Here is a 16385-nt window from a genome sequence, read left to right on the forward strand (position 1 = left end):
TATGGACGCGACCCAGTCGCTCCTTCTAAATGTTCCATTGCCATACTGGCTGGCCATACTTCTTATCCCTTGCTTGCTAGCTAGCCAACTACGGCTAACTTACAGTCACGTCAAACAGTGAAGCCAGAATAACAACAAAGTAGCTGCATTTGTATTTGTTTAAGTTGTTTTCTAGTGACATTTATTTGGATACATCCATACCAATGAGCTAATGAGGCGCAATTTCACCTGGCATAGGAAATGTGCTCTCTCGTCAGGACACTGTTGTTCAGAGGAGCTAGCCAACAACACAGCTAACACAATCACTTCAAACTGAAGCAGGAAAGACTGCAAACTGGCTGCACTTAATTTCGATTTCTTTGTAAATATGCATAAAAATGATGTTGATTCATGATTTTGACTGGCTAAAAAAAGCTGCCTGCCTGTCTGTCTCATCCCGACTCCCGACACATTCATTAGTATGCGACAGCTGGACATCGAATTTGAATATTGAAACAATGTTGCAAATGTCAGAGACAGACAGTAAGGTTTATACAAATCTCCACTGTTGAAAACATAATGTTAGTCTAAAAGAAATGTGAGATTATTTCCAGATGCTTTTTATAGCGGAGATCAAGTTTATATATTGCCTGGCTGGGCTGATGAGACAGTGGATTGTGCAGTCCGTTGGAACAGAGTAAATATGCATTTTAGCCGGTGGTAGCCGGTAGCCGGTTTTAACCAATCAGCATTCAGGATTAGACCCACCCGATGTATAATAGACCAACAACTGCTCTACCAATAACAGCTGGTTTTCAGTTTTCCTCTCCCCACTCAGGCCACTCCGACTGTCCTAGAAAAATTATTTCTTGAGAAATTGCTGTTTGCTATGAAGTTTTTTTTTAATCGTTTTACTTAAACAATCATAGTTGTTATCCAGAAATGATTTGAGATAAAAACGGCTGCATTGGACCTTTAACTAGATTTATATTCAGGAACTAAAGAGAGTAAGGAACAATGAGTGATGGGCTCTTGGAATACAGGCAGCACACGAGGACAACTTTCAGATTTACAATCATTTAATTAATGTCAAATGTAGTTTACAAACGGGAAAGACACGTACCATTTTCAAGAATATACAAAGACACAAATTATTTGACACAATCATCTTGTGCAATTTGTCATCTTTGGGGCAGGTTGAAATAAATCTCCAGTTGAAGGAACCACAGTGAGAGAAGGGCTTAACCCTTAATTCTCAACAGTGTTGTGAAGCAGATTCACAAAAGTCACAGCTCTTGTCTTGACACACAGGTGTAGTAAGCTTAAACATCCTATCACGGGTTCAAAGGTGACCCACACATACCTTAACACAGCTTTAAGTGTTCATTTGCCTATGCATGGTTACCTGTACATGAGACTGCTAAGTGAAACTATAACAAAAACCTATACATCTACTGTATGAACAGAGGTATTGGGAAAATAACTTTGTAACAACGTGGAACAATTCTACAGATCCTTTGAGCCTGTGATCATTCCTTCTAACAGGCTGCTCCAAAACATACCCTTTATAGAAACAATACTGTACTAAAGATGTGTACTGCTTTTATGAAAACAAACCTGCTGTATGTCTACATTGTAGCGATCATTCTCAAATAGTCACCATAAAATAGCATCTAAATCAACAATGGAGGGATATGGTGAAAGAATCTTAAACCTAAACCAATGTAATAAGCTCTAAACTGGAGACAGTTCTGAAAACAGTAGTCCATGAAGAGAAACCAGGTCTGGACTGAAATAAATATAAAAAAATTGCATTTGTGGCTAAAGTCTTCATCTATTGTTCCCCTTCCCAAAAAATGGAAGCTTTCTGTACATGTGTTAATATATCTGCAGGGTTTCCGATGGGGTTTGAATTCAGTCATAAACCTTTCATTTCTTTATTTTTTGTCAGCATACATCAATACAGACATCACAGGATACATAGTTTTACAAATACAAAGCACACCACCTTGCTGTGGGGTAGTGTTCAGTCACTGGGCTTGGGCAATCAGTTGGTCAACCCAAAATGGCGGCCCACTCTTTTCCCTTACAGATGGGAAGGACCTGCCTTTACGAGTTGCCAGGTTGGAGCCTTTGCTGGGTAGCACAAACATTTCTGGAGAAGCATTTTATGAGGCTTTATCAGAGAGGAGGACAAAACAGAAAACCAAAGTGATTAGTAAAGTGATATGATCAGGAACTGAGGTGGAGGTTAACTCAACTGCGTTCCAGGTTGTGATTTTGAAAACAGCTGTTTGGCCAGCGTTGCAGTTCTGTAAAAATTCAAAGCCATCATCTCTCCTAGTGTATGGTTAGAGCCATTTGAATCTTTACATTCCATTAAAAAAAACTAAATAAAAATAAACATTATCTTCTTGCTTTAGGTTTAACTCTTCTACAGATGTTACTGTATAGTTTAATGAAAAATGTACACCATCTAAACCTTGAATTTCTAATTGAGTAGTTTATTATTATTATTACTTTAAATGTATTCCTGTACAATGAAATAGAACTTCAACCTCAAGACGACAACATTGGTTTAAAAATACAGAGGGCTTTCTTTTTGTCAATTTTTTAAAACATCATTCCTTTTCCCCCCTCACCAAAACTCAAAATAAAAACTGGAATTTAATAATATATACTTTGTGTGTGTGTGTGTGTATGTGTGCGTACATATGTATACAAGTGTAACCTCTGTCATTTACACACAACACTGTAAACATACACAGACTATTATACATGTGCTTGCACTGATTCTTGGGATTTGGTTGACTTCACTATAACACCACAACTGAAGAAGGGAAAAAAGGAGGTTGAAAAGAAGAGGATCCCCTGGATGTTCTGAGGTTGTCGCATTGGTTGAACACTGAAAGAGTTGATTGTTTTCCTTTCCCCCTTACCAGGTCTTCAAGCAGGGTGCGACTACCGGTGGTCAGCTTAATATCTAGCTTGGCTGTCCCGATGGCTTGAACCAAGAGGGGTTTTCCACACAGAGAGAGTTACACCACCACCTCCTCCCACCTGAACACACCTCTCCGCAGGGATGATGGTGAGGCGAAGGGAGGGGGGCTCAGTGAGTAACACAGCAGTGTAAAGCTGGGTCGTCTGGGAGCAACAGGATCAAAAAAAACAGAACCAGAAGTGTCAGCCAGGATGGAGGGTATCTGACTGGACTAGACCACCCACCACTAGAGGGCATCTGACTGGATAGATCATCCACCACTAGAGGGCAGGGTGGAGGGAGCCAGTGAGGGGTGGTTGGTTAGTCATTCTGAGAACACTCAGTCATAATGAACTACTTGGTTAGGTTCTGTCCCAATGTTTGGTTGGTTGGTTGATCAGTCAGTCCTCCCCTGGTCTGAAGAGTCATTCAAGACATCAGTAATCTCTCTAAGCTCTGAGGGGGGCTTCACAAACCCAGGCTCACGCAAGGTCAACAAAAACAAATACTGAGAGAGCAAATGGAAATATAAAGAGGAACAAATGGAGGGAGGAGGGGTTGGAGGTGTAGGCCGGTCAAGGCAGGCGCTGTCTTCTTCACATGTAGACGCGCCTTAGATCTCCTGGCGATGTGATGGTGTTGCATTGAGGGCACAGTTTCTTGTTTCCCTGTGGGACAGCGAGAGAGAGATAGAGAGAGAGAGAGAGAGAGAGGAACATGTCATTGTTGAGGCCACAATATGAGTTGAGGGTTTCAGCAAAGCATAGAGAATGCATCGGTCCTTTTACCCCTCTGGTGAAATAGTATGCAGTACTTAGACTGACAGTACAGAGATGGTCCTGTAATAAACTCAGCAATAAACGTCCTCTCACTGTCAACTGCGTTTATTTTCAGCAAACTTAACATGTATAAATATTTGTATGAACATGAGATTCAACAACTGAGACAAACTGAACAAGTTCCACAGACTTGTGACTCAAAGAAATTGAATAGTGTGTCCCTGAACAAAGGGGGGGGGGGTCAAAATCAAAAGTAACAGTTAGTATCTGAGGTGACCACCAGCTGCATTAAGTACTGCAGTGCATCTTCTCCTCATGGACTGCACCAGATTTGCCAGTTCTTGCTGTGAGATGTTACCCCACTCTTCCACCAAGGCACCTGCAAGTTCCCGGACATTTCTGGGGGGAATGGCCCTAGCCCTCACCCTCCGATCCAACAAGTCCCAGACGTGCTCAATGGGATTGAGATTCGGGCTCTTCGCTGGCCATGTCAGAACACTGACATTCCTGTCTTGCAGGAAATCACGCACAGAACGAGCAGTATGGCTGGAGGCATTGTCATGCTGGAAGGTCATGTCAGGGTGAGCCTGCAGGAAGGGTACCACATGAGGGAGGAGGATGTCTTCCCTATAACGCACAGTGTTGAGATTGCCTGCAATGACAACAAGCTCAGTCCGATGCTGCTGTGACACCGCCCCAGACCATAACGGACCCTCCACCTACAAATCGATCCCGCTCCAGAGTACAGGCCTTGGTGTAACGCTCATTCCTTCGACGATAAACGTGAGTCCGACCATCCCCCCCTGGTGAGACAAAGCCGCGACTCGTCAGTGAAGAGCACTTTTTGCCAGTCCTGTCTGGTCCAGCGACAGTGGGTTTGTGCCCATAGGTGACGTTGTTGCCAGTGATGTCTGGTGAGGACCTGCCTTACAACAGGCCTACAAGCCCTCAGTCCAGCCTCTCTCAGCCTATTGCGGACAGTCTGAGCACTGATGGAGGGATTGTGCGTTCCTGGTATAACTCCGGCAGTTGTTGTTGCCATCCTGTACCTGTTCCGCAGGTGTGATGTTTGGATGTACCGCTCCTGTGCAGGTGTTGTTACACGTGGTCTGCCACTGCGAGGACGATCAGCTGTCCGTCCTGTCTCCCTGTAGCGCTGTCTTAGACGTCTCACAGTACGGACATTGCAATTTATTGCCTTGGCCACATCTGCAGTCCTCACGTCTCCTTGCAGCATGCCTAAGGCTCATTCATGCAGATGAGCAGGGACACTGGGCATCTTCCTTTTGGTGTTTTTCAGAGTCAGTAGAAAGTCCTCTTTTGTGTCCTAAGTTTCATAACTGTGACCTTAATTGCCTACCGTCTGTAAGCTGTTAGCGTCTTAACAACCGTTCCACAGGTACATTAATTGTTTATGGTTCATTGAACAAGCATGGGAAACAGTGTTTAAACCCTTTACAATGAAGATCGGTGAAGTTATTTGGATTTTTACAAAGTATCTTTGAAAGACAGGGTCCTGAAAAAGGGACGTTTCTTTTTTTGCTGAGTTTAGATCAAAACATCCACATCAGTACAGAACGGGTATAAAACCACATTCAGCCACAGTGTATAGATCCCTACACATGCCTCCGTCAGTGACAGACGGCCTACAGTGGAGCATCAAAGCCTGCTCATCATCCTGTTCCAAAGGTTCCTGCTCTGCTCTCTCCCACTTTGAATCACTGCCATCTCCTATAAAGCTGTGTCCAGGGTGTAATTAAAAGGCAATGGGTGCAGGAGCTGAGAGCAGGGCATGGTGAGCTGTGTGGTCTCATCTCTCTCTCTCTGTGCCACACGAGCTGGTGCTGCCCAGAGTGGAGAGAGAGACGGGCGGCTGCCACGGCAGGAGGGAGGGCTGTCACACAACCATACAGTCTGCCAACCGAACCATCTAATTGGGTCCAGATCACAAGACACTTCTTACGCAACTTAAAAAGTTTCTTAAGGAAAAAAATAAGAAGTCCATAAGTGCAATTCTTCAACAATTTCTTAAGATATAATGATTTTCTTATGAACTTCTCAAATATCTTCTTACAAGATGTTTGTTGCAAGGCAACCAATTTTAGCTAGCTATCTAGCTAGCAATGGCAATCACGTTAGCATATTTCATACTGAAATATGTTCTTGGGTTTAAAATAATCAATACTGAAACTTTGTGAGTGAATTAAACATGTTCAGTTGCTTTCATGAGCTTATTCTCTCACTGCCCAGAGTTTAAGACAACAGTTTAGCTATCTTGGAAGTAAGAACAAACCCAAGAAATGTATTTTCAAGAATTAGATTTCTTAACTTTTTGCTTAAGGAGAAACATAAGAAATAGCGCAATAACATTTTCAAGAACCTTTTTGAGGAATAGCAACTTTGCTTTACTTTCTCCATAAGTCTATAGTTAAGGAAAAAATGCAATTAAGAAGAAATGTCTTAAGGTTTTGTGAATCTGGGCTCTGAACCATGGCATGTATCCGACCTGTGTTCAAATTTGTTTTCTTTCAAATATTTTGAGCGTTTGATTGAGCCTGCCAAGTGTCATCTAGCTGAACCCCTCCCCCTACAAGTGCTGACACGCCACCAGCTCAAACACGAAAGACATGTGGACTACCTGCTTTCACTGCTCTCCTGTCACTGACTCATTAACAGGAAAGAGGAATGAGAGTTATGGGGAAGGTTACTGGAGCCACACTGTGAAGAGGTATAGTCTACTACCTGTGTGTGTGCTCAGAGTGAGAGTCAACTTCCAGCACACAGGGACCTGTGTATGTAAAGTCTGAGAGGTACTCGCTGACTGACCTGGGATCTATCTGGCTAACGGTTCTTGTCAGAGTATGCAGAGGACACAGTGGGAGTTACTGGACTTTGGGGCAGAGTTCATACACTGAGCCCTGACACACTGATGTGGTGGGCATGTGTGTGTGTGTGTGTGTGTGTGTGTGTGTGTGTGTGTGTGTGTGTGTGTGTGTGTGTGTGTAAACCTGAGTGCACAGGGTTAGGCCCTGGCTTGCAGAAAGGGGTAAATAAATCTTCGCCAGACAAGGGAGCACACAGCTGTTAGCAAACAGTGGAGTCTCTGTGCTGCCAGAACCAGGAGTCGGGGGCAGCTGGGGGACCGGAGCAGCTCTCACACCACAGTGCAAAGAGGATTTGTGGCTCCCAACAGGTCTGCTCATGTCTAGAGATGACCAGGCTAAGGAGATGGCGGGTAGCCTTAAGTAGAGGTGGTCTCCATAACAGCAGCAAGCAGTAACAAAAACGGTTAGGGAGTCTTGTACCAAGCCCAAACTGGTAAGCTCTCGTTGTCTTAACAGCCTACAGGTTCATTTTGAAAGTGAATAAAATCAGACAGACTAGCTACCGTACCAGCCGCCTTCTTATATTGTTGTATACCTCATCCAGACTGCTTGGGTTTCCACTAAGAACCCCCCGTCCTCTACCCTGTCCTCTACCCTGCACCCTGGCGCCAACAACCAGGTTCCTACATCTCTCCTCTGTTAACACAAAGAAATGACGGCAGGTCCTTTCTTTTCTTCATAATAAAATAAGAGTTACCTGATCTTAATGAGCCTGGTGTACGGTGTGGCCAGCTGCCGTGCTCTATGAAACTCAGAAAAAAGGTCTCATGGCTACACGCGTTTACTTTGATCAAGATGAGGGAAGCCCTGAAGCGCAACGCTTGTATTGCTGTCGTCGGGCGACATTTGAATGCCCACATTAGGAACAAGCTGATGCAGCAGTCACACATTTGTTATCCACCCCTCAGACTTCCCCCTCCCTCCCTCCCACCACACAGCAGCATATTTAATATATTGGGTATTGGAGGAGGATGAGGGGGGCTGACCTGTGGCTGGGAAACATTTTCTTATGAATTGCTTCCGTGTGTAGTAGCAAAAAACAGGAGGAGAGGATGAGGAGGGAGTGCCTTAGTGACAACAAATCCTCCTCAAAACATAGAGCAGAGCTCCTGGAGGTTTCCCTGCCTGGTTGGGCCTACTGTACTGTACAATAAGGGGTTAATGAGTTAGGTGGGACTCACTACTGTGTTTGTAAAGAGGAGAAGAGGTACTTACACCCTTGTGGTCAGATGCGACAAAATTGTCTAAATAATTTACTTCATTATCCAAAGCTTCCACTGGCTAATCACTGACCAACGACCAAATTAGGAAAAACGAATAAGAAAACAAACATAGCTCAAGAGTGTGTGTATGTGTGTGTTAAGTTCGTGTGTTTACACCTAAGAGGGTATAATTCAGAGGTTAGACCTCTTTGTTTCAGGGTTGTGAGAGTGAGTGAGAGAGAGAGAGAGAGAGAGGTGGGAAGTTCACTCACTATGAAACTGTTCTATAATCAGTGGCTGTAATGTGATGAAGTAATGTTGCCATGCAACAGCAGTGTTGTGATGTGTTGTGGAGGCTGGGTGGATTGGTGTTGGGTTCTCACCAGAGTCCTGAGCCAGCATTCCTCACAGTGGACGTGCCAGCACTGGATGGAGGTGAGGGGCATCGTGTACGAGTCCTGCCACAAGGGGGAGAGAGAACATTAGCATAAGAGATTAAAGGGGAACTGTGTGGACTGACACAAATGGACACAAACGCACGGTTGCAGGCACACACGGCACAACACTGGACAAGTCTTGACGAACGACGGCACCAAACCAAAGCACCAGGCAGCACAGCTAGAAGCACAGGCATGGAGGAGGGAGGCGGCCAGCCCAGCGAGCAGACGGGCAGAGGGAAGGAGGGTGGATGAGCACAGAGAGCCTTACCCTCCGGAGCGGGAGCAGCCGTTTAATCCCGCCGCCGCTGCAGCCCATAACGTAGCCTCTATACAAACAGTAAATGCTCAGCGGGGGGAGGGGCTTTGAGCTCTCAGCAACCCGCCTCTCATTTGGCGCTGTTACTGCGAGGGCCCGCCCCCATTGGCCCAGATTCTTGTCTTCAGCCCTGTCTGTTTGGAATCTCTTCCTCTGTAGGGAAGTACAGAGGGGGCACTGCTGAGCACTAGAATGTGGCGGACTACAAAGCATAGAAAGAAACGGGTACGGACGGACTGGACGGACACCGACACATGCACTCACACACACACACACACACACACAACATCAGGCGGCACTGGAGAGAGAGGCCTATAAGAGTTTCTGTTGCAGTTCTTGTGATGTGTTTGAGACTTGTGGCAGGCTCTGGTCAAAATAAGCTATAGATCATTTTACAGGCCAGAATATGCTCTTTCTATGAAATGTACTGAAACAGAACAGGGAACACTGAATGTGAAGACGATGTGAAATCCAATGCATCCATCTAGTGTCCAGTTCCATAAAGCAACAGTAGGAGGTGGTAGAGATTCACCGACAAGGACCCTGCTGAGGTGGTCTGCCTGTATGATTCTTTAACAAGTGTTCAGATAACACAGACTACAAACAAACTCCTTGACGAGCTTGTAGAGAAAGATCCTCAACTCTACTGCCTAACAAGCCCATGCCATTTTGTCTTTCAAAATGAGCGATGAGGTGTAAGCAGTCAAATTTAACTCCTGACCAACTTTGTTGGTGGGTTAGACTTTCAGGTCATTGCATAGGCTATTTCCTCACCCCTCTAAAAAATGAGAACAAAACCCAGTCAACAAACAGGTGTGTCACTCAGAGCAGAGCTCCTTCACTCCTAAGCCTGGCTGAGTGAGATTTGTGACGGGAGGAGACGACAGTAATGACAAGTTAGCTTTACGATGGTCACCGGAGGGCAGGAGTTATCAATATGCATCCATTCTCCTCTCCTGTCTGTCACCCCGGGGCTGAGACAACCTTTAGGAGGGGCAGGCGCCAGTAATTGCTTGCTTTTGAGAGTCGTGGGCCCGGGCCGGGGCTAGGGAGCAGGGGTTGCCAAGGCATCTGGCATCTTCACTCATTCTGCAGGGTGAGAGGATGGCAGGGTGGGTGGGGTCTATCACGATGGGTGAAGTACCACCACAACAACACACTCTCAGGAACACCTCTGACAGGATTCTGATTGGTCAGGTGTGAGGTGTTGTTAATCCATGATGTCTGATTCTCTCTCAGACCAGAACAGCTGAGACCGTCATTAGGGACATGACAGATCATCAACTCTCGAGGAACTGGACGCATTGATGGAGTCCAATCACCAAGGTGACATCAATGACTAAAAACAGGAGTTATCTTATTGACCCCCCTCCCAAAATGATAATGAACCATCAGTTGAAATAGAGAAATTCCTCAAAGCTGCAGGGTGGTAATTGGCCAATTCAATGGGCTGGTTGCAAAGTTATAGTTGGTGCAACAGAATCTCTCTGACACACACACATCAGGGGGCAGGGAGGGAGGAGGGCTGACTTTCAGGCCATGCAGGAATCACTTCAACCACCAGACAGTACATGTCAACACAAAGCCTCTGCCTGCACACCACAACGCTGCATCCCTAATGGCACACTAGTCCCTATATAGTGCACTACTTTTGACCAAAGCCCATAGGGCCCTGGTCAAAAGTAGCGCTCTATTGCGGGCCTCCCAAGTGGCACAGTGGTCTAAGGCACTGCATCGCAGTGCTAGCTGTGCCACTAGAGATTCTGGGTTCGAGTCCAGGCTCTGTCGCAGACGGCCGTGACCGGGAGACCCATGGGGCGGTTCACAATTGGCCCAGCTTCGTCTGGGTTAGGGGAGGGTTTGGCCGGCAGGGATGTCCTTGTCCCATCGCGCACTAGTGACTCCTGTGGCGGGCCGGGCGCAGTGCACGCTGACACGGCCGCCAGGTACGGTGTTTCCTCCTGCACATTGGTGCGGCTGGCTTCCGGGTTAAATGGGCATTGTGTCAAGAAGCAGTGCGGCTTGGTTGGGTTGTGTTTCGGAGGACGCACGGCTCTCGACCTTCGCCTCTCCCGAGTCCGTACGGGATTTGCAGTGATGAGACAAGACTAACTACCAATTGCATACCACGAAAATGGGAGGAAAAAAAGGGCTAAAAATAAAATAAAAAATGTAGCGCTCTATAAAGGGAATAGGGTGCCATTTGGGAGGCACCCCAAGAGTTGGTATACTAGTGGATGGGCGGGTTGCTTGGGTTCAAAAACTCTGTTATGGTAGACATGCATAGAGACAGAGAGAAAAGCACATGGATGGCCAGAGAAGAAAGGGGTGTAGTGGTTCCTTACCATGCAGATGAGACACTTATATCTGTCCCCTCGGAGGATCTGTTTCTCCAGCTCCCGTATACGAGCCTTTAGTGCTTCGAACGTGGTGGCTGTCGATCCCTCTGTGATCCTGTAAAGAAGAAAAGCTGGGGTTGGGTCACAGTGACACTCAAAGAGAAAGGATCAGTACAACTACATGATGGAATCTCTTGTTTTAACTCTTCGGTAGCAGCACTGCAGGGATGCAGAGGCCAAGGTATTTGGTGGCCATTTTATGTGTTATCATTCTTAATCTTCTACCTCAGTCCCAGTATCTGATTGCTTTGAGATGGTTGTTCCTGGTCAAGCTTTTCATTGAGTCCTTGCTTGTCGGGACACCGAGCTGTCTTTATACTGTGCATGACACGTCCCTATTTAACAGCTGTCTATCTGTATCCTCCCAGGTCCTATCCCTACACTGACTGACCCAGGATTTACAGCTCCCTCACCTCTCAGGCCCTCCACTAAATATCCCCTGATTAATGCCCCTGCCTGGAGAATGTACATTTAAAACTGTCCTGCACCATATGAACGAGCAATAACTAAGTCAATATGGCCGTCAGTGATTGCCCAGGACGCCGCGCTTGCCAGATGTTTATGGTGATCCGCTCATTTTCCAGCCAGATGGAGCGCTGATCTACAATATTGATTTACTATTGGACCAGCTCTCAGCGGGAGGCAGAACGCTCCCCCACTCCGATTAGTGGTCAGTCGGAGGGCCCATTGCCTCGGCTATCTATGGCTTCATTTATTATAGTACCGGCCTTGTGTGGTTGTTCAATGAGGAGTGAGGGCTCTGAGGACCACATACACAGTACAGAAGAGATAGACAGGCTACTTACCTAGGGTGATAGCTACATTGAATAAAGCACTGTTTTTGTCTTTTCATATAGAGATACTTACACCAATGCCATGCTTTCTTAACAGAAGGTAGCATCATTTGAGTTGAGCCGAATATGACTTCAAGACCTTGAATGTTCCTTTGTCTCGTGTTAGTCCAATAAAATGCAGCCGATTGTGACTCAAGTCAACTTGAAACTCGTTTGACTGGACAGAGACCGTGGCTACAGAAAGGAGAGGCCAGTCATTGTCTCCTGTCCTGTGACACCATGGCAATAAAGCTTTAAAATCTCCTCTTATTAGTGAGGAGCTTGTAAAAAGGCATTTAGTCTTGATTAGCGTGCTTATAAAGCAGCCCCAGAAGCGCTGTCCTCTGTAGCCTGCTGTTTTCCCTTTTAACAGCTTCATAAATCCCTGCGGTGGTTCACTCAACCAACACTGTCATTGGGCCGCACTGAGTAAAACTTTTCCCAATAAAGACCAACCCTTCTCGTCTCTTTCTCAGACACGAGGCGGGTTGACAATGAATATTCATTTAGCCAGTGATTTATAAGAAACCACATTCTAAAAGTTATTTAATTCCCTCGTGCAATAAAAGGGGGTTTTAATCTTTTTTTATGTGGAGGCCTGAGCCGTTGGAGAGATGGATGGTGGACCGGAGTGTGTGTGTGTGTGCCCCTGGTTTACTACACACTAGGCAGAGGGGACTGGATTACCTCACCAGGCTGAAAGTAATCAACCAAACCCCAACAACAGACAGGCAGGCTGGCTGGACATCAGGCATGCACTGCATTACTAAACTGGATCATAGCCATTATTACTATCTATATACCACTTTCAGCATACCTTGACATAATGACACCCTGTCAGTGTCACATTACAGCTCTACCTCATTCTATTGTCTTCATGGATAGGTAACAGTGTCTTTACTGGGCATAAGCCTGTGTATAAATTATTACAATTTAGCTTGACTGGTAAAGGAAGATGGTCTACGCAGTTCACGTTTCGCTAAACTTTTTCTTAGACTCCAAACTACTATCATTTGTAACGCTACACCTCAAAAATCCATGTTATGATAGTGCCTTATAATACACCAAACAACCTGTGCTAAACTTGAAATTATTTATAAGATGAGTTATTGGCTATACGTTATGCTAAGGGAAATACAAGTAAAGTAAACATTGTGGGCATAAAACAGGGTCGTGAATCAGGCCTGGGCTAGGTTTCTGACCACAGTGGGACTCTGTGGGGCACTGAAGCTGTAGTGGCCTTGAGTACAGATAAAACCTTACAAGACTTACAATCTAACCTGAAATACTACATCATGCAAAGAGGACCCTGGCTGCTACAACAGCTCTGTGTAGCTGGGACACTACAGACTACAGGTCTTTGAAGGCCTACCTGGGCTTGTGGTCAGAAGGGCACAGAATGGAAAACTCAAACCTTATTTCAGTAGCACCGTTTCAGACGTTCTCCCTACCGAACACAATCACTGAAGCAACAGAAGGGGAAGATGGAGCCAGAGAACACCTTACTAATATTGAGTTGCACCCCCACCCCTTTTGTCCTCAGGACAGCCTCAATTCGTTGGGGCATGGATTCTACAAGGTGTCGAAAGCGTTCCACAGGGATGCCAGCCCATGTTCACTCCAATGCTTCCCACAGTTGGGTCAAGTTGGCTGGATGTCCGTCGAGTGGTGGACCATTCTTGATACACACGGGAAACTGTTGAGCGTGAAAACCCCAGCAGCATTGCAGTTCTTGACACAAACCGGTGCTCTTGACACAAGTATTTTTGTCTTGCACATTCAACTGGTCAGTCTATGTCATGGAAAGAGTTTTGTACACTCAGTGTGTGTCATCTCAGCTGTGATCCTCCCCTCTGACCTCTACAGGATGGAAAGCGAGAGAGAGAAAGAAAGAGAGGGAGCTCGTCCTTCTTCCCCGTTAAGTGTTCTTTGTTCAGTCTGAATGTGTGCGAGAGGCTGTGCCTCGCGCCCATTTCTCATTTGATTAGCCGGCCTTGCTAGGCTCCCTGCACCCCCCCTCCCTGGGCCTCTGCCCCCCTGCAATCCATCTCCATCAGCCCGTTATCTTCATCTAGCGTCCACCTATATCCAGGCCTTTCATCTCTCAGGCAGGCAAGGAGGGCCAGTGGTGGCCTCCTGAGCACACTACTGGCTGGTGTAATTACAGTTAGATACGGGCGAAAGGGAAGAGGAGAGACCCAGGGGACTGAAAGCCTTTTACAAATGGGGATTAATCCACGTCCACCTCCTTCCCCATTCACCCATTTAATTCTGTCATCTGTACATACAACATCTTTGTGTGATAGGCCTATGCAAAAATGTACGTTGAATTTACAAACCCTTGGAAACTCAATTGTAGATTTACATATAGAAACGTGAATACTGTTGAAGACTAAGATCAAGTCAGAACATAGGCCTAGTTGACAAAACCCACACATTCCAAAAAAAAATTAAATGATGGAGAGTGGGACATTGCTATTATCATTTTTAATGTAAGCTTTATTTAACTAGGCAAGTCAGTTAAGAACAAATTCTTATTTACAATGACTGCCTACTTGTATAGCCCCCCCCCAACCCGGACAATGCTGGGCCAAGTGTTCGCTGCCCTATGGGACTCCCGATCATGGCCAGTTGTGATACAGCCCGGGATCAAACCCGGGTCTGTAGTGACGCCTCTAGCACTGCAGTGCCTTAGACCGCTGCGCCATTTGGGAGACTTACAGTCCATGGCTGCCTCAGCTTTGTTAACTAAGGTCTTAACTAGACTGACACCAGAAAATAAAAGTCCCAACTGATTTCTTCAGCTCCCCCATATGCATGTGAGGAGGGTCTTCGATGGCTATAGGGGGAGGGCTCCTCTCTCTCACAGGGTCCGAAGGGGGAGAGGCAGAGGAGGAGGGAGGGGGTTGGGTAGAGTCATCACATATAAATTGAGGACAGATTCAATTATTTGCGGAGCTACATGGAAATCTCTGCCATTGTTTCAAGTTGAGCATGAAATTTTGCAGCAATCACATTGGCGGCATTGGAGAGCTCATTTATCTTGTTTGGGAACGAGTGGGGCTGGAGACCCCGATGCCAAGAGATCATTACCCATCTGGGATGAGATCAGAGATTTCACTACCGCAAAACGCACGAGCACACACACAGTATCAACGTAACGAAAGGAGACATATCTCATTTTCATCTGGGATCGAGGGCTGAGAAAGCCATATGCATTTTGCAAACAGCAAAGTTGTTCCTCTGAAATCATTCAATCCCTTATTTGGACTCTTTAAAAGGATTCTCACATTAAGTCTCTTTTCCATCAGGAAATTGCCCATAAAACCCCGCATGCCCATTTGTTTTCTCGATTTTGGCACAGAAGTCAAAATGTAACATACAAGCAACATTGTACTGTTGAGAAATGAATGACGTCAACTCATGTACTTATTATGATTATTTCTTCCTTGTCTTGTCTATGACAATAGTAAAAATAATCAAACAGGCTTGTTCCTCCCAATGAGCCAACAGGCAGTAAGGAGGAACTGTTAAACTATTATTCCCGGAAGAACCCTTCTCTCTGTTTGACAAATGACATCATCTCCCGCCGTATAATCCCTCCCAAAGTCCTGTGGAACCTGATCAAATAAGGCCTCGCAGAAAACAACGGCAGGCAGGGAGAAAAACGCTAAATATCTGTCAGAAATATAGGTTCAACTGGAGAGTTAGTGTGACTGTCTATAGATACATCCTAAATGGCACCCTATTCCCGACATAGTGCACTACGTTTGACTTTCTTTTTCCCCATAGGGCACAATCAAAAGTACTGCACTATACAGGGAATAGGGTACCATTTAAGATGCAAAGTCAGTGCTCCAGAGCAGATTGGTTGGGGAACCTCTCTCTCTCGCTCTCTCTGCCTGGCTGATGGAAATATGATATTAAATAAACAGGTGTGTCAAGTCTGGAGCAGAGCAGCCGATAGCTAAGCTAATAAAGCTGATTCAGGGGGCAGGCAGGAGGCCCTTCTCATGGCTAAGGCCTACTCTTCCTTCAGTCTGACAACCAGCAGGAGTGATCTATGCCCAGTTCGCCTAACACGCCTAATACCCCTACTCCTTCATATAATGGCAGAGCGGTATTCTCTCTCTATGGCTGTGGTGAGTGCGTTTCTGGGTGTGTTTCTGAGGGTGAGCGTGTGCGTGTGTGTACGAGAGGGGAGGCAGAGAGTTTCAACATAGTTACAGCGATGAATCAATCTCCTAAGCTGTCATGCTTCTGGCCTCACCACTTAGGGAACAATCCCCCGTCTAGCTTCAAGCTGACACAGACAGACATCTACACACCGCAAACTCACTATTCCTACATACTCCCTTTTGCCTAAACCCCTACACCGTTTTCCTGATGGACACAAGGCTTTCCCTCACTATCCCTCACACAGTCACTGTGTTTACATCTCTCGGTCGGTCATAATGACGCTGCCACAGAGGAAGTACTGATGATGAATTCATCCCCCCACTCTGCACACACACACATTTATCCTGGGTACACACACACCTTCAACCAGGGGAGAGGGAGGGAGAGATCGGA

The 16385-nt window shown here is 46.0% G+C and overlaps 1 protein-coding gene across 8 annotated transcripts in view; it reads right to left on the reverse strand.

The window, feature by feature from the left end:
* Positions 1-1902: 1902 nt before the first annotated feature.
* Positions 1903-16385, reverse strand: part of LOC106569261 (E3 ubiquitin-protein ligase RNF220) — a 156138-nt gene continuing 141655 nt past the window's right edge. For 4 of the 8 annotated variants that reach the window (XM_045694099.1, XM_045694098.1, XM_014140452.2 and 1 more), the window contains 4 exons: positions 10927-11035; positions 8534-8734; positions 8209-8283; positions 1903-3627 (listed from right to left, as the gene is read on the reverse strand). In XM_045694099.1, coding sequence (XP_045550055.1) covers positions 3556-3627; positions 8209-8283; positions 8534-8734; positions 10927-11035 — 457 coding nt within the window. In that variant the 3' untranslated portion in view covers positions 1903-3555. The remainder of the gene's footprint in view (positions 3628-8208; positions 8284-8533; positions 8735-10926; positions 11036-16385) is intronic. The other 4 variants (XM_045694102.1, XM_045694101.1, XM_045694100.1 and 1 more) reach the window with 1 other exon arrangement.

Source organism: Salmo salar, chromosome ssa14, assembly GCF_905237065.1.
Source record: "Salmo salar chromosome ssa14, Ssal_v3.1, whole genome shotgun sequence".
NCBI classification, from domain to species: Eukaryota; Metazoa; Chordata; class Actinopteri; order Salmoniformes; family Salmonidae; genus Salmo; species Salmo salar.